We start from the raw sequence: 18,584 nt of genomic DNA on the forward strand, positions 1-18,584 counted from the left end.
CCGTTTGACTCTGTATATTGAAAATCTCTGAAATTTCTTTGTATTACTGTATGTATAAGAAAAGAGCCATTGATACCCCCCCCCTTATATCATCACTGTTCTCTGAAAATGGGTGGGGATTTAGGTGGCTACCGGATTTGCTTTGCTACAGGTTGTTACATGACGTGTTAGGTGTTCCTTTTTCTCCCCCTCTGCCTGAAAAGAGGAGTGGGGTTTTTTAATGGTTTGACTTGAATAGAGAGCTGAATTGAGATTGAGGAGTAGACCGAAGTTATTTTTTATTATTGTATATTTTTCTGTTTTGAATTATGGTTGTCGTGGATGACTGGAAAGTTGTGGTAGTTTTGAAGTCCAACCCATGTTGAAAACTGTGTATGTAGGTTGCTGTCATCTGGCATTTCCGAACTTTCTTCTAACTTTAAAATCATGTAAGAATATTTTAAATTCTACTGATCATGGCCTCTAGCTGGATATTTGTAAAGAAGAGTGTGGACCTTGTTAGGTAGCAGGAATTTTGAAGTGCACAGAGCACCTCTAGAAGAATTGATCTTTTTTTTTAGAGGCTGGATAGCTGACAGAAGTGGGGTCAGTGCCTTTGCATTGCAGTCACTGTTGCAAGTAAAAGGGTTTTGAATGGGCAACGCCCAGGAGGGGGGGAAGGCAAGCAGAGATAATACCACTAAATAGAATCACACTTAAGGGAAAAAAAGTATCTGTGTGCCAAAACCCGAATGGCAGAAAGACTTTTAATACTTTACAGTTCTGTTACTAAATAAATAGTGTATCATAGATGGAGTGTACAGTCGAGTTGCGTGTGATAGTGTGGCTCTGTGTTCTGTTCTTCCAAATGCACAAAGATGGTATTTCTTCTGGAATAAATAAACTATGCATAAAAATTAGTAATATTTTTATGATAGAAATAATATTTTAAAAAGCTCTGGCTAGGAGAAGATACTTTATAATATGATCAGATGCATATTTCAAAGGCAGAAATAAAGGCTGTGGTTTGTTGAGGGTTTTCAAAATGGGGTAGGCTGATGGGGGTAAGAGAAAATGATGTATGATAAAAAGACTGAAGTGGTTCTTTGAACACACAAATTACTTCTTCTCCACTATTTCTGCTCCAATATCCCTTCATCTCATAATTAATTGAGTCTCCAGATGGGCATGGATATTTACAACTGTGTACTGTCTGTTTTGGTGTTCTTGGTATTTCTGAGCCCTTCTTTTTCTATCAGTGTGACATTTTGAGGCAGCTGGTCACCAACAACTTTCATATTGGAACTTCTCAGAACTCTTGATGTTCCTTTATGTATTTTTTCCTGGCTACAGCTGAAAAATCTTTGTAATCTTGTGTAACAAAGATTGCATTTAGGATATTTTAGGCTTTTTTTTTTCCCCTCAAGTATGTGCTTGGAAAGTCTCTTAGGTTTGGATATTGAGCAAGAGATGGCAGATTGTAGGGTTTTTTTCCCTCCTGTATTTGAATGAATATTCAAGATGGAGAAGTGGTGAGATGGTTAGGAAAAGTGGTGTTTTTCAGTGTTAATTCAGTACTCATAAGCAGTATTATGTGTTTATGTCCAGACTAATTAATATTTTGTCCCAAGACTCTGTGGTTCCTGTTTCTCACGTTGTGTTGATGGAACTTTTGCAAAAGTTCATATTTCTCATGGTAAATGGGGAAGAGAGAATTTCCCATCATGGGAAGACTTCTGCTTGATCATAAACCTATGATTTAGAGAAATGATGTTTGTATTTCCATTTGGAAAGAGTGAATTTTGTGACTTCTTTCCATAAGAGGAGCTTTTTCTTAAACTGTAGGCAGTTAAGGAAATCTTGCATAGACAAGACGTAATTTTGTAAATTTTGGATCTCTCCATTGATACCTCTGGGCCATTTGGAGTAATTTTGTGTAATGTAGTCTTAAATTTTTTTCTTCCTCGTATCAATATTTTTTAGATTGTGATTTAGGCTGTTTGTTTGAATCAGGATTGCCTTGTAGAAGTCTGTCTTTTAATAGAAAAATAAAGAACAGGTTTCATAGACTTTGAGCTTCTTTGAGGTCAGACCATGACCACAAATACAAATTGTTAAATGGGACTCCTGTTTTGCTTTCAAGGCCTTTAGGTGGCATTTATTTTCATATCATTAAGACCTGATTGGAAAAGGTCAAAGTAACATTTTCCTGCAAAAAAAGCCGTTCCCAAAATCATATGTAAGTTTGGTACAAAAATTCAGACCAGACTTGCTGCATGTAATAAAACATTGTGTGGTGATTCAGAAATCCTCCTTAATCCTCATTGTTTTGAGTCTTAGTTAATTTTAGCTAATCTTCACAGATGATTGTTAACTTCAGCCTATGGTCCATAGTCATTTCAGGATAATTTTGATGATTGGATGAATGGGGAAATGTAAGTGAAGACTGTTGTGTTTCTTAGAAAAAAGTATTTTAGTTCTTCATAAAATCCTGACAGATCAATAATTTTTGTTTGTTTTGTGCTTGAAGTGCAGTTGAATTTCCTAGTGAGTTTCATGGGTGGTGTTTTTTTGTTTTGGTGGGCTTTTTTAAATGACAAAAATGGGTTTAGTTGCTAAGCTATGAGATTGAAGATCAGTGAATAGATTTTGGGTTTTGGGGGCAGTGAGTTTTAGCACCCTGGACTGGTTCATCATGGATTAAGCAGCTGTAAGTACTAACGAAGGGGTGGGGCTGTTTGCCTGCAACAGACAACAGAGGGGGGAGGGATGCCTGCTGCAGCAGTGGCTTGAAAACAAATTAAATGCTTTCAGAGTGGCATCATCAGTTGTCCATTAAGTAATATCCGAAATAATCAGACTGAAATTTGCAATGGGAAATGTTGGAGGTTCTCAAATGGACTTGGTGTTACCACAGCAGTTCAAGTTCCTTTTGAAATGTAGATGATTTCTTAACAAATTAGTAGGTGAAACAAGAAATTTGATATTCATTGAATACAGTTTTTTACTATCTACAACTTGTAGAAAGCTAGAACATAATACTTTACACTTATGTTGGCACAAGTTACGTTTTTTGAACTTAGCGGTTAAGGAGAGAGAGGAGAATTTTTCTTCCTTTTTTAAAAAAGAAAGTGAGTTTTCACTCAAGACCAATTCTATTCCTATTTTTAAACAGTACTTCAATAATTTAAATAACTGCTGAGGTAATATAGCTTAGAATTATTATGCATTAGAAACATGTATTTCCTTTTTAAATGAACAGTCAGAGTAAATTTTTAATCTGTTTGGTTAATGGTTAGATAGTTTTAGCCTTTTTGCCCCTTTTTTCCCCATGCAGGTAACTTGGAAATATTAATGTATAATAACCTAGAAGTGATTTAACATGGTGTCACTTTGAGTTCAGATGTTGCAGAATGTGTGTTTAGTTATTTTGCTCCCTTTGTAACTTCTTTACTCAGAGAGTCTATGGTATATATGATCTCATGTGAGGCAGGAGGACCATTGCTGTTAGGAAAAAGCAAACAAAATTCAACAAAAGAGAAACAAATATTTTTTCTTGTATGGTTTTTCGTGAAGAGTGACAAACATGGGGTGATTTTGAGCATCTTGGGGTGCTTTTCTGTCAGACTGAATAAAAGAGTCTCCTTATAGTTGAAAAAAAATCCTGCTTCTGAGCTGTGTTCCTGTGCTAGTGTTGTGTTGGCTCTCATGTTTGTTGAGGTTTGTCTGGCTTGCAGGCTTGGCAGAAGGTTAGCCCAGCCCTTCCTTCCCCTTGCCCTTGTTGGACAGCTTTCTGTTGAGTTAGAAAATTGAATTGGTTCATGAAATGTTCAGGTGACGTGGAAAAAGGTGAGGGACAGAGGAGTGAGACCTGTTAGTTTGACGCAGTTCCTGACGTAATCATGACTTCCATTCAGTATCAGTTCACGCACAGACCATGGTGGAATTTTGCAGGAGTGGCATAAGTTAATAAACAGATTTTTAGTTGTGAGAACTGCTTTTGATCTAGAGAAAGAGTTCAGATGGTACCTAATTGACATTGGGTGATAAAATTGACATTTGCAGTGTGGGTTGTAGAAGCTAGAAGGAATTATGAAGTTACAATGCTGAGAAGAGAGGGAAAATAAAATGCAGTAATCAAGGTATAAATTAGGTACAAGCATCTGTTTCTAGTTATTTGTTTTGTAAACATTCTGCTCCAAACAATTAGAAAGGATAAAATGGATAATGGGTTAACAGATGCCATCTACAGAATCTTTTACAGAGGCTTCTAAAATATTTTTAAATCAAACATTTTCTGCAGCACTTTTTTCTGCATACATAATTCACAAAAAAAAACCAACCAAAACCATTGTGAATACAGTGTTGCTGCTTTCTTGATAGTAATAGTAAGAAAATTTATTACCAGTAAGTAGAGTCATTATGCAGTGAGTTATGTTTGCTTTCAAATTGACACTGGCAGTAGTTTGGTCCTGAGAACTGTTGTAAACAGTAAGTTCAGTATTTTTTTACTTAGAAATTTATTTTATTGCATTATGAAGAGAGTGCATAGCTGTCAAAGATATAATCAACTATGGGGTCTTGAAGCTTAATTATTTTAAACAAATACTAAGAGAATATTTGTATTGCTGTTTTTGCTCAGTACCAGTACATGGCAACTAAATTCTGCATGCCATGGAAACATTAGCAGCACATCACAGGGTGATAAAGTTCTTCATTTTAGTGTTTGCCATTCAAGTGCCATCCTTGATTCAGAGAAGCTCAGCACTTCAGAGTGTTGGAGAGCAGCCATATGATCTTATTTCTAAGCTTAAATGTTCTCTTCTAGAAAGTTAGTGACTCTCTGGCAAGATAAATGACTGGTACTTAGACCCAAAGTTTTTTGGCCTTTACCTTGGAAAGGGCTTCCAGTGAATCAAGGATTTAACCTGAAGCAGGAGCTATTTAAGAGTCAAACGAGGTATGGCCAGCAGGGCTCTCTTCCTTGGTGGTGAGTTTCTGAACTGATAAGCTTTGCTTTCATCGAGGCACTAGCATTGATTTGCTAATTTTAGTATGTGCTCAGGATCGTTTATCTTTTTGTTCTTCTGATGAATAGGTAATGACAAATGTAAGAAATGTCCAAGCAGGCTTTTTCCATATTCAAGGAGTTTTTTTGAAGAGGAAGACTGAAAACTGAATATTTTGGCTAACCAACTATAGATAGGTCAGATGTGTTTGTCAATGCCTTTGTGGTAAAGCTGATGCCATCTCCAGGCTTTCAGCAGTGAGGCTTTGAACCCATTATAGTACATCATCCAGAGTATGCATAGATGCTCTAAATGGGAAATCTTTTGTAGAAGTGAAATACAAAATGAGTTTGGCATTCTTAAGTTTCCCCGTATTCTACATTAAATAAGCTAAAGGAAGATAAAGAGGTGTTGGAGGTTTAGGTAGATTTTTTTTTTTTTTTTGCCATTACTCTGACAGTCAACAGCACTGCAGTCAGATTAAGGTGTGATTATTTTTGTGAAATGTTTTCTTTAGCTAGAGAGAGGGCAGTTGTCACTCACAAAGTTTGCAAGATAACCACACAGTGTATACTGTGAATACAGCAAACTGCCCATCTTTACTCTTTGCTGGTAGCCTCAGTTGAACTAGATGTCCTACTTTGTTTTTTAAATTAAAGGAGATATGGGGAAACATGAAAGAAGACACACAGAAACATGCTGAAAGAGTAAAATGTATTCCAGGTGTGGGGACATGTTTCTCAGAGAGTGTTCTTGGAGAGTCTTTTTAGGACTTGAAAATAGTTCTTGAGACTATTGTAGAGTTAATAAATTGTATCATAAATGGATCATCTTAGTCTTTATTACACTGCCTGAAGTAGATGGGGTTGGGGAAAGGTCGCTTAAATATTTTATGACTTTTAAGGTAGGACAAATGTTGAGATTTAAAATGGTCAGTACCAGTATTGGATTTCTGTTTCTTATTTGATCAGAAATGCCAAAATTGTGTATCAAAGAGTATGGTTCTGCATTGTGGTTCTTTCTTGGCCGTAGTGAAAGTCCTAAGCACTGCTGAAGTGGTACTGGAATATGAGGCAGGGGTTTTTCCAGGCTTATAGAGCAGCTTAGCAGGTATTTCTCATAATTTGGGTGTTTATATTTCTTTGGTTAATGGGTGGTGTCTTGCTCTTTTTCTATAAAGTATTATGAAATGACATACAATAGCAAGGGTCTGAAACTGTGACCTCCCAGGATAAAATTACTCTACAGGGAGAGCTCATTAATGCAAATTAGTGTTTTTCTTTCCTTCTGGCTTTTTTAGAGTCAGAACTTTTCTGTGTGAACTTCCTTTGATGTGGGGGCTCCTGGTAAATTTTTTAACTAAAATACTGTTGAATAGGAACAAATTTTTTTTGACTGTTGGCATACAGGGTTGCTTCACAGCTCTTTCCCCAGAAGTGAAAAATCATCACACTTTTCCAGAGGAGTACTTTAAAAAAAGACAGTAGACAGTAACTTCAAAGCCTTCAAAAAGTATTTCTTTTTTGGAGCAAACAGTGCCTGGTAGAAAACAAGAGGCTCATTAGTTTGCAGACTTCAATCTTTCATGGGGTGGGAAGGGACAGCTCTTTGCAGTGACAAGTAAAATGCTCTTTTTGCAAATTGGTTGTTGGGTGTTTGTGTTGAATAAGTGTTGGTTCTTCTTTTTCTGAAAGCCTTATTTTGCACAGAGGTGTGTGTCAGGGTTTAATGCTTTCTGACCAGGTTCTTTTAGATAACGCACATAAAGAGGGTGCAATATTGAATATTAGGGCAACAAAACTGGTGAAGGTCTGAAGCACAAGTCCTTTGGGAGCAGCTGAGGGAACTGGGGTTTAGTATGGAGAAAAGGAGGAGGAGGGGAGACCTTATTGCCCTCTAGAGCTGCCCAAAAGGAGGGGGTAGCCAGGTGTGGGTTGGTCTCTTCTCTCAGGCAACTCATGACAGGGCAAGAGGACATATCCTCAAGTCATGCCTAGAGGAGATTTAGGTTGGACATGAGGAGGAATTTCTTCACAGAAAGAGTGATTAGACACTGGAATGGACTATCCAGGGAGGTGGTGAAGTCACTGTCCCTGAAGGTGTTTAAGGAAAGACTGGCTGTGGCACCAGTGCCATGGTCTAGTCACCATGGTGCTATTTGGCCATAGGTTGGGCCCTGATCTCAGATGTCTTTTCCAGCCTAATTGATTCTGTGATATCAAATGTGTGTATTTGAAGATACTTGATGTTATATGGGTTTTTTAATTTAGCAGAAGGACACATGCACATTATGTTCTCAGTATATTTTATAAGTAAAGTTTGTAATTAGCAAAATGTAGACATTTCAATACACAGTTCAGTTGCAGTACCATGTGGTTCCCATTTCCTGTCTCTGTAATATATGCACCATTGTCATGCTGAGCATCCCTCATCACCAGAAAGGATCATGTGGGCTGAGACCCCATATGGTGCTCCTGAAATGTTGTGGTTCAGTTCATGTGGTCACTGAGCAATGTAAGCCTGACCAGCATGGGGGGGATGCAAACTCAGACATTAGCATTCTTTTGATGAAATTGGGGAGAAACATTCACACCACCAGTTGATCCACTCAGCTGACTGAGGTGTTTAACCAAAGCAAAGGAAGGCCACCCTTCTGTCCCACTGTGTAGGGGCCACGTCAGCCTCTTTGCAACAGCGGTGGTTTGTCACACCCTGTGTTATTTCCTGAGCTTCATGGGTGCTTCAGCCTCGCTCATCTCCTACAGGCCTTCTGTTACAGGGCTCTGTGGTCAGCCACTGTACTTGAGTATTTATAATATCTAAATTTACAAGAGTTTGAGTCTCATTTGATAAGTTGCTGGATAATCACAGTTGGTCTTCATGATTTAATCACATGTAAGGTACAAACAACTGTATCAGTGCAGTCTGTAAAGATAAAGCCTTTCTCAATATAACTTCCAATTTTATGCACATAATTTAAATTTTAAAAAATTAGTTCAAAAGCCAAGAATAAGACAGTAAAAATCAGAGTTTACTTAAGGTAAATATGTAGCTTGACTGCATTTATAGTTTGTGAACTTGATTGCACTGGGTTTTATTTATTTTATTAAGTCTCTGTGTGCCACACTCAGCTGCTTCTGCCTGCTTCTTCTGCTAGTAGTACTGGTTAATTTCTCTGGAGATTTAATTCCTGTTAAAGTCTAGTCTAGTCTCACAGATAAAATCGAGTAATTGTCACAACCATGTTGAGTATTGCTGCTTCAAAATGGTCTGAGGGCTCTTTGTGTGCTCCTGTCTGCCTGATCTCCACTTTTGGAATCCTGCTATTGCTTCAGGGGTTTGCTTCTGGCTATACAGTTGGTCTAGGATTTACTGCAACTATTAAATGTGCCTTATGCCTTTTTTTTGTGTGTGTGTGTGCTTGGCTTTTTGTGTATTGTCATCACTTGGCCATGGTTCTGTGGCTGGGACTTGTATTGAGGTTCCAGAAGCACTTTGCCTTCCAAACAAGAGGGGGAGGGAAAGATGGTGTAAACATCTAGTGAGATAGGTATTTTTAAGGGCATTGTTAGCTAGTGACTTTGTGGAATCACTGTTGTGATGCTTAGCAATGATCTATTGAAATAGAGAGCTTGATAGCTTAAGGGAGATAAGATAGTTCTTCTTCTTTAAAGAAGACAGTAAAAAATGTGCATCTCCAAAACCTCTAGCCACAATGTCCTAATCAGTAGGAGAGGATTTTGCAGTGATTCTTCATATCTGCTGGAACTGACATAAAAAAAGGATTACTTCCATTCTGGGTAGTCTTTTCCTTAAAGATGCATTTTGCAGCCAAGAGTCTTTGCCTAGTGGGAACTGTGTCCAAAGTCTGTGTGCATCCACAGGGAGAGTCAGACCTCTGTGCCCATTGATATCTAGTTGATCTCTAGTTCTGTATGTTTTCAGGATTCTTGACAGTGCAGAAGAGCACTTGGTATCTAAGTATCTTACTGTATGCGTGGGTGTCTGTGTTGCTCCTGTGCACCTATTATCCACACTTTGAATTGTACAGGCTTGGAGAAGAATATGCTTTGTTGGACCTGAGCTTTTTAAACCTTTCAGTGTATATCACACATAGTTTGATTATATAGAAAGTTCAGAAAATGGGAAGCTTGTATGTTTCAGTCTGGTGTTCAGTGAAATACCTTTTATTATGTTGAACACTACTGGTTTTTTTCAGTGTGGGGAAGGTAGATAAAAAATGAAACATACATCTTACGGTGGGTGAGGAAGTCCTTATTCTTTTGGGATCCCAGTAAAGAAAGGCATGAAAAGCAGATCACTACTAATAATTGAGAAAGGGCAATAGCAAGGTATAAAATCATATCCCCTTTCTGATGCTGGGAATCCTGAGATGATACATCTTTGGGAGGATCTCTGGTGAGAGCATGGCACATGGTAGATCTTATTTGCTCTTTGTTCATTAGTATAGTTATGGGGTTTTACAGTACAGAGTCATCCATCACTAATGGTAGTCAGGTCTGGAATCAGAGCTTTGAAGTGTCCCATGGACAAAGTGCTCTAATATCCTTACCTCATTAATAAAACTGCAGTTCCTGAGCAAGGTGCATGTAATATTTCAAGTGGGAAAGACAGCACACTGTACACATACTTAAAATGAAATGCACATTGATTAGTTACACATTGATTAGGTGGACATTCATTAATTGTGCTATTGATTGGACACAGCATGACTCAGTAATGATCACATGGTATCCGTGATCATCACATACCTGAATGTGGGTCACTGACTGCTCACACAGTAATAATCTTACAGGCAGATCATTACAAACGAGTTGAAAGGTCTCTGTAGTACTTGTATGGCTTGAAAGGGGTTCAGTTTTACAGGAATTGATGGGACAGATTCAGACAGATTTAGTGAGCTGTTCAGATGGACCTGAAGATTCAGAAGGAATCTCAAAGAATTACAATTTCTTTTAGTACCTCAACTTAAATTTCATTTTTTTCATGAACGTCTGAGATTTTTTTCACTTTTGCTGTTCTCTATAGATTTGTTTCTCTACTATCTTTGTATTTCATACTTATAGGTCAGTTGAGTAGATTTATGTAACATTTGGAGGGCTTTATATTAGCTAATTAGCCAAAGTGTTTTGGTCACCGGTTTCTCTAAAAATAGATTTTGCTATGAGGGTGTTCTAAATTTTTAGACTGCTCTCAGTGAATGTGGTCTTTCCATTTGCATTCTCTGAGCAAGAAGAGCTAAAATTGCCCTTAAAAATAATTGTGAAAATATACTGATGTCAGTGAGCCCAGCTGATGGATAATGGACTCATCCTGCTAAGCTGAGAAAAGCACTGGTAGAGGTAAGCTGTTGGTACTTTATATTGGTCATGGTAGAAGGAAGTTAGGTAGGCTCTTGTAGCCCATGAGAAAGAAGAAACAGTAACACATTGCTGTTTACTAGTTGACTAGATTTTTCTTCAGAGGAAATAGAAGGGAACTCTGAATTTCTGGTAGTTTAAGCCTTCCAGACAAATTTGTATTTATTTTGATAAACATCCTTTGGTCACAGTTCCATGGTTGTGTGATTGATACATATATCTTGGCCTAGAAATGATGCTGTGTACCTTGGAAGAGGTTCAAGAACAGCCCTTCCTGAGGCAGTGGTGCATTTTTGTTAGTTAGCATCCTGCTGCTTTGTTCCTGGGTGGAATTAGCTGCAAGTGGGAAATGGAAAGCTGTAGACATAGAAGCCTCAATGGTGATGTGTGTGCTGCCTATCCAATACCTGACATTGGCCAGTATAATTTCTTAGCCCATATTTTCTTTATCCATAAAAAAACTTGGCCTGCAATACTGAACTATTTTAAGGTATCAACTGATGAATGACAGAAAACTAATTGCAGCATAGGATGGAAAGAAATTTTGCTATATGTGGGTTGTCTCCTTCAGTACAGAGCACTGTGGTTCTGGGAATAGCTTCTGTTGGGTACCTTCAAAGGTGTTGTGGAGGCCCAGATCTCTGGTGGGCAGCAGTGCAAAGGGCTATAGAGAGCACTTGCCAACAGTATAGAATAAATAATTTTTCTGATTTTGTGGAAGTAAAAAGAGGCATAGTAAAAGCAAAACCATTTGCTTGAATACAGTTGCTGTGGTCTAGCAGATAGCAAGCACAGCTGTTTTTCAGACCTAAATCTGTTGGTATAACACACTTTATATTTTGTGAGGGGAATAGTGATTGATTTCTCATTGGCTAAGCAATTGAAATTTAATTTGTGCCAGGGTTAGATATTTGAAGCTGTTCTTTTCTGAACTGCAAGTGTAGTTTAATCTATAAAGATTATAGAGGGTTTTTAGAAATTAGATGAGGATCCATGCAGAATTATTGTACCATGTTTAATTCTGCTCTGGTGAAAGAAGCTGGTTATAAAAAGACTTTCTGAGCCTTTATCTTTCTGATTCTATATCAGATTTTCTCTGTAGATTTTTCGCCACATACAGTACAGTGTTTGTAAAAGTGGGAGATAATGTGAATGAAATACATTCAATATGACTGGCTTTTTTGAGTCTGTCACAAAAAGGTTGTCAAAATAAGCTTTGTTGTTGCACTGTAGTTCTGTGCTAATGAAGATTTATTTGGAAAACAAACTGGTCTCTGAGAGAACCTTAACATTTCTGTTTAAGAATATTTAAATTCTCAAAATTTAAAAAACATTATTAGACTTTCTGAAGCCCTAATTGATAATATTAGGGAAATGACCTTTTTTGGAGTTGTAGTTTGTGTTTAGCAGTGATGTCAGTTGTTACAGGGGAAAAGCTTTTTCTCAGCACTAGAATTTGTAATGGCTGTCAGTTCATTTCTGCCTGCCCTTACTGGGAAAGCATGGTTGCTCAGCATTTTTGTTGAGAATGTGGAATCATCTTGATCAAAGTCGTGTGTTTGTAGGCTTGTTTTGGAGCAGCATTTAGGCTTAAGGGTTTTCTGCCTGAAACTGGTGTTTGGTACCTACAAAGAAAATGAGCTACAATAGTAGAGTACATGGCCAACAGCATGCAATATAGAAAATGAGGATTGCCATACCTTTTCTGGGACATAAAATGCTGGAATCTCTTAATGTGTTGTCATCTTTAGGCACTTGTATTTTAAATCTCAGCACCCATAGAGGGGTTATATACCATACAGTAATTATTTTCTAAAGTATAAACCTGCCAGTTGAAATTCTGTGCAAGTACAGTGTGAAAGCCATTTCTGTGGTCTGCATGTTTGCATGTTGGGTCTCTTCCAGTTGATGGTGGGGGGATGTGTGTGCAGCATGAAGTATTAATTGTGGATGCAGTGAGACAGTCAGCAGGAAAAAAAGTATCACTCCAGCTTCTCATGTAAACAAAAATCAGAAAGTCTGAAGTTTCATTAAATATCTAAGCAGTGCTGACCTATGCAATCAGTGTTGCTATTGTGCTCTTCTGCAGTTCACAAAATTTTAGCTTCCCAAAATTACAGAAAACATTACTTTTTACAGCATTGATTTGAAGCTTTTGTACTGTAGTCAAGTTTTATGCTTCACTTGCATCTGTACTCTTGTTTGAGGTTTGCTTACTGGTGTTTCTCCTTTCTTTATGTACAAGAAAATGTAAATAGGCCTGCTTAGAGCACCTTCATTAATGACTAGAAAGTAGGAGCAGGAAGTGAATTTTATCTGGGCTGACTTTCTGACTAGATATCGATGATAATGAGCTAAAGGATTATTAAGTTATTTTGCTGTTAGGATCTTTGCCATCACTGAATAAGTGGTTACAGAAATTAGTGTTCTCACTTGCATGTCCAGTGTTTTACTACTTTTGAAGGTGGTAACTGCATGAAAATAAGAAGAATTTTAGATTATTTAAGTGCAATGTTTATTAAAAACTGCCTTTGAATGGTATAAATACTGAGTTGCTCTGGCATGTGTTGTTTAAAATAAAACATTGGCACTCTCCTTCCCTTCAGACTTTGATTTTGTTTCTAGGTTGCACGTCTTCAAAAAATCCCTGATGGTGACAATGAGACAATGATTCCTGTACTGTCTTCAAAAAAAGCAAGTGAATTGCCAGTTGATGAAGTAGCAAGTATTCTGCAAGTAAGTAATTTTTTTCATGTCCAAAGAATATACTGATGTTAGCAAACAGTAAGTTTGGTATTTCTTAAAGACAGATCTTGTAATTGAAAGTTGATGCTCTATAATGCAGCTTCATGTTAGCTATTACCTGCTTCTAAAAGCAAATTGATTTTTAAATTGTTACTAGAAATTCTCTAATCTCTTAATATAAAAAAAAAATCGGGCTTTTGCAGGGGGAGTGAGATTAAACTTGAAAATGTTTGAATTTGTCTGCTTTGAAAATTGCAATTTCTTAAAAATTCTAGAGTCAATCTTGCTATAAAATTCTGCCCTGGGTTTTTCTTTTTTTATTGCTTCCATTTCTCTAAGGAATATTTAATGTTCTTAATTTATTTTGGTAGCCTTCATCTTAAGTGGAGAAACAGGACTGAGAAAGCTACTCATTGACAGATTTATGAACATTCAATCTGGGTTAATTTTCATGATAGATGATCTTTTTTCATTTTCTGTATGCTTGACTGCTTGAGGAGTACACCATGATAAATGTTAGTCTCTGACAACTCAAGATTTTGAAGCTATTGCAGTCATTTGGCTGAGTCACTGAACTCCTGATGTAACCCTCAAGAGTCTGAAGGATGCCCACAGTTTGGTTTGTTGCAGAGTTTTTTGCAGGGAAGATCAGCAGACATTTACAGATGGGAAGCAACATCTGCTTCTGTAGTTTTGTGAATTTTTGATTGAATTCCTTAAATACTGCCAGAGTTTGAAAATAATTGTTAGCTTTTGTTGTCATACAAACAGTAGTACCAAGCTTGTCTTTCTGATGTTGCCCAAATTCATATAATTGAAGGCTGTGTATTTGGGTGTGAGAATTTACCCCAGCTTCTCAGTGTAATTGCTGTTTCATTCTTTGCATATTTTAATAGGCTAATCTTCAGAATGGCTTAAAAAACTGTGAAGTTTGTCATAGACGGGCATTCCATGGATGGAATGAATTTGATATTAGTGAAGATGAACCACTGTGGAAAAAATATATATCCCAGGTGAAGACTTTCGTCCTTTTTGCTTTTAGGTTTTAGTACTTTTTAGTAGTTTTGTTCTTTATTTTGTTTTGCTTAGCTTTTGTATACATGAACATATTTTGATAAAAGTGGGAAAAATCTAGTTGAGTGGGAAACTACAGCTTGTAAAATTTATATCTAATTTACCTATTGAAAAAGCTTTTACTTAGGCATGTATCTATAAACATCATAGAGTTTTGATTGTGATTTGTTCTTTAATGTATGTTCGTAGCTATCCAAAGGGTGCCATTCATAACTAGCCTGAGGGCTAGAAAAGCAGAATAAACTTCCCTGTAGCCAAACTTGGTCCTGAGTTGTACTAATATCAGAGAACAATGCGTCTGACCATTGGTAAATATTTGAATGGAACGTGAAATATGAAGAACTTGATAGGAAATTTCAAACAGCAAAACTGCTGCCTTTGATCTGAGGGTGGAGGTGGGACCAGCCTTGATTCTGGTGTTGAGCAGAACTGGCAAGAGTCAAGTGTGAATTTGTTTCTTACCAGTGTGATATATCTCAAATGAATATATACATATCTGATGTGGAGGTGTCACTACTTTCTCTTGCTTACTCATCCCACCTTCCAGCTATGCAAGATATTTACACAGAGGATTCTTCTAATGCATTTGTAATGTTAAACATTTTGGTGTGTGTTTGCTGCACCTTGACTGTGCAGCAGTGCAGCCCTGAAGTTGTACTCTGTGGTTGACTCTGTGCTCCTTGGGAGAGATTAAAAAGACATTCAGTGCTCTGATGGTGGTAGTGGTGGGAACACATCCCATCCTGGCTGTACTCTGGCATTAATGCTTTATTTTCAAGTGTGTAGCGTCAATTACTCAGATACAACAGAACACTTCTAAGGCATATTGCCCAGGACTCTTCTAGATGGGATTTATTAAGATTCATACTTGCTTTGAATGTGCTTATCAGATCTGCTTTTGGAATGTTCTTCAACTGAATTGTAAGAATGTTCTTTTTTATACTGTTTCTCAATAAAATCAGCATGTTAGCAACCAGCTGTCATAGAAGAAAGATCCTTTATTGTTTTAGCCTTAAAAAACTGTGGAAATCGAATGATCTAAAAGGAAAACTTTTATCTTGTAAAAGAAGAAATCATGAATTGAAAGTTAAGAAATATATTGCTATCTTAACAGTGACCACTTGCTGGAACGGGATCAGTCTTTTACCTCAAAGACATTTTGAATGTGTTTCAGGCTTCTTTTTGTATGTTTAAATACAGTATAAACAGTTATAGGAGATTATTCTTTTTGCATTTTAAATGTGAATCAAGAAATGTAAGAAACATTTTCTTCCTGTTACATATTGAGCACAGTCTATTCAAGGTCTTTGATATTTAAAAGAAAATGCCCCAAGTAAGCATCTGAACTGTAGAGTTAGCTTTTCTTTGTGCTGCTAGGTTATAAATATTTTAATAATGGAATAATATGTTTCAAAAATAGATCTGGTGTGCTCTGAGGGGTAGAGAAAATGGCCTTTCTGTCAAGAGTGTTGCTGAATTACTCTTCTGTTTCATTTCAGTTTAAAAATCCCCTTATTATGCTTCTCCTGGCATCTGCAGTCATCAGTGTTGTAATGCATCAGTTTGATGATGCTGTCAGTATTACTGTGGTAAGCAATTAAAATTCTGTCTTGGCTGGGAGTACTTGGAAATGTGTGACCACATGTGTGTTCAGCATCATGAGAGTGCCAGTGTGGGGTGAGATCACTTGATTGCAGTTACTGAGGTGGATTTGTGTGTTATCATTAAATCCATTTAGTTCATGACTGGATTTTGGTTTTTTTCTTTTCTTTGATTGAGAGCAGCAATACATATCAAAATACATCCATGAATAATTTTTGGCTGCTTCTTGCATCTTTTCTATTGGTAAAATGCCTGTCTTTAGGCATTTGTTCAGAGAAGCAGTTTTTGGTGTATTCTGTGTAATTTCAATCTAAAATTATGCTTTAATTTCAAATTGAAGCCAACAAAAACCTTCTGTGAATTTACTTGAAAGCTGTAATCTTTTAAAATAGGATGTAAGACGTGAACTGTCTAGAAATCACAGAAGAAAGATAAAAGCTGAAATAATAAATTTTTATAGAAGGTTGCAGTTAAATAGGGTGCTAAACTAGTGAGCCAAATATAGTACTCGTAACTGTTTGTCACTAATCGGCACAGAGAAGAAAACTGTAATCCCTTTGACCTTTTAGGGGTCATAGGTGGTGACTGAAAATCATGATTTCTGTATGACTAGAGGCACGTCCTAGCTGAGTTTTTTTTCTGTTTTGTCTTACCTCTGCACTTTCTGTGTTGACTTTACTTTTGTACATAACTCAGGGTAACTGGAGGTTTGCTCCTAACCCCTCTAATTTTTAATAAAGAGTAATTGCCTTTGAAAGACAACCTATGTGACCTCTTGTGATTTTGAGTTTGAGCATGGTGTTAGTTTGGGATAGTTTGTTGTGTTCCTAAGTTAGATGTAGGTAAATTGTTGTATTATGAAACATATTTAATTATTGTGGCTGAAAGTTGACATATTTCATGTTTTTTCCCCTTGGTTAGTGCTTTTAATTCTATTTCTTAACCCTCCTGAGCAAGGCAATGAGAAAAAACCAAGGCAGTTAGAGTAAGAGAGCAGTAATTTCTGCATTCTTTGTTACAGCCTGGGAAGAAATCTTGTAATAGCTTTGTGAGCATTGGTAGAAATACTTTAAAATACAGAGAAAAAGTGTGACTGAGTTAAAGGTCTCAGCTGTGGGTTTTGTCTAACTTCTGACTAACTTGTCAGAAGTGGTACCATTTCGTGGTATTGTTATTATCAATAATGCCCGCTTTATCACCAAGTGAATATTTGTTTTATTTCATTTTCAGGTGATAGTGTACCTTTTCTATGACTATCCATTGTGTTCAGAGCCTTGGCAACAAAACTCATTTGCTACTAAAGATCAATGACATATATTACTTTTGTGGCATTGCTGTCTTGAGCTGCTTCTGCCATCCTTTTAGCTCTGCTGGTACAAATGTAAAACTTCTTGATCTGGACTGGGAACTGATGAAGATTAAAAGAAAAATAAATTCATTAAATACTTTCCATTTGGCTTCTTAATGCAAGCCATTACACACAGACACAAGCTGAGACTGATTTGAGGCTAGGAATGCAAAGCTTTTTCAGGTAGTGTGGTCTGTGGAGTATAATATAGCCTCCAAAAACCAGGCAGCTGTGGTGGAAATATTCCATGGAAAGATGAAATATATTTAGTTATTTCCTCTTATTCAGTTGGTGTGGCTGATGTTGCTATCACAAGTAAGGTGGTTTTATGTGGATTTATTTAAGAGTTCAAGAGAGTTTTTCACTTGCAAAATGGTAATATCTTGGTTATTTTTAGTAGTTGCTGTGTGTACTTGAAAGGGTTAATTAATGGTTGTTGTGGAAGAAATCAGTGTAACAACTCAGCTTGAGTAACAAATTCAGTTAATGTAGCAAAACTCAATATGAGAGTGTATTGAAGGAGAAGATGAGGCTTGCTCTACAGCGAACTCTGATCTTTGTTGTTTCCTGAAATAGATTTATTTCATTTGCTCACTTTCACATCACATGCTTAGGAGCCCTGTAATGTTTATGTTGAAGTGTTGCAACTAGAATTCTTTGTGATAGAGGGGACTATGAAGGCTGCTCTTGAGACCTTACTACTTATCTTGGATTCTTCCCTTTTTGCTTGGGATCGCTGAAATCCTGTCTGTTTGGGTTGTGCCCCTGTGTCCTGTTTCACTCTGTGGTGCCTTGGACAGAGTTTCTGAGGCTCATCCTCTGCTTGTTCTTGCTAGGATGTTTGATGGCTCCAGACTGTTGTTCTTCAGCTTGCTGCCTTTTATCTAGTCTTTCTGTTATCTTGGTACTTGAATGAAACCAAGTCTGTGATGCCCTGTAGTAGTTAACACACCTTTGTTCTGGTCACAGAAAACACCAGTCAGTTTTTCTATCTGTGTCATGGGTCTCTTTCCATTGCTGTCTCTTACTCACTGTTTAGAAACAGGAAGCAGAGGCAGCTTTTCAAGTTTGCTATCTAGATAATAATCTTATTTTTAGTAAAATCAGGTTAGTGCATTCTTGGACATCACTGAAGCAGGTGGAAATAGATAATGGCATTGCTTTTATGACAGACCTGAGAGATACAGAGTGATTTTGAGCATGAGAAAATTAGTTTGTTTCCAAATCATCTTGCTAATATGTAGTAACAACTATGACTGAGCAAAATCAAATATGATTGCTTGCTTTCATGGTCATTTGGAATGCTTTTATCTCACCCACTTCTGTTCTCTTGCAGGCAATAGTCATTGTTGTTACAGTTGCCTTCGTTCAGGTAAGACAGCTGTTGTCCAAATAAGATCATTGCTTTTATGTAAATTCCTTTATTAAAAATACTGAAGCAGTTGT

The 18,584-nt window shown here is 37.1% G+C and overlaps 1 protein-coding gene across 7 annotated transcripts in view; it reads left to right on the plus strand.

The window, feature by feature from the left end:
* ATP2C1 (ATPase secretory pathway Ca2+ transporting 1) overlaps positions 1 to 18,584 on the plus strand; it is a 62,497-nt gene that overhangs the window by 19,022 nt on the left and 24,891 nt on the right. For all 7 annotated transcript variants that reach the window (XM_018909653.3, XM_030235552.2, XM_030235790.2 and 4 more), the window contains 4 exons: positions 12,995 to 13,105; positions 14,011 to 14,127; positions 15,688 to 15,777; positions 18,475 to 18,510. In XM_018909653.3, the coding sequence (XP_018765198.2) occupies positions 12,995 to 13,105; positions 14,011 to 14,127; positions 15,688 to 15,777; positions 18,475 to 18,510 (354 nt within the window). The remainder of the gene's footprint in view (positions 1 to 12,994; positions 13,106 to 14,010; positions 14,128 to 15,687; positions 15,778 to 18,474; positions 18,511 to 18,584) is intronic.

The sequence above is a fragment of the Serinus canaria genome, chromosome 2 (assembly GCF_022539315.1).
Source record: "Serinus canaria isolate serCan28SL12 chromosome 2, serCan2020, whole genome shotgun sequence".
NCBI classification, from domain to species: Eukaryota; Metazoa; Chordata; class Aves; order Passeriformes; family Fringillidae; genus Serinus; species Serinus canaria.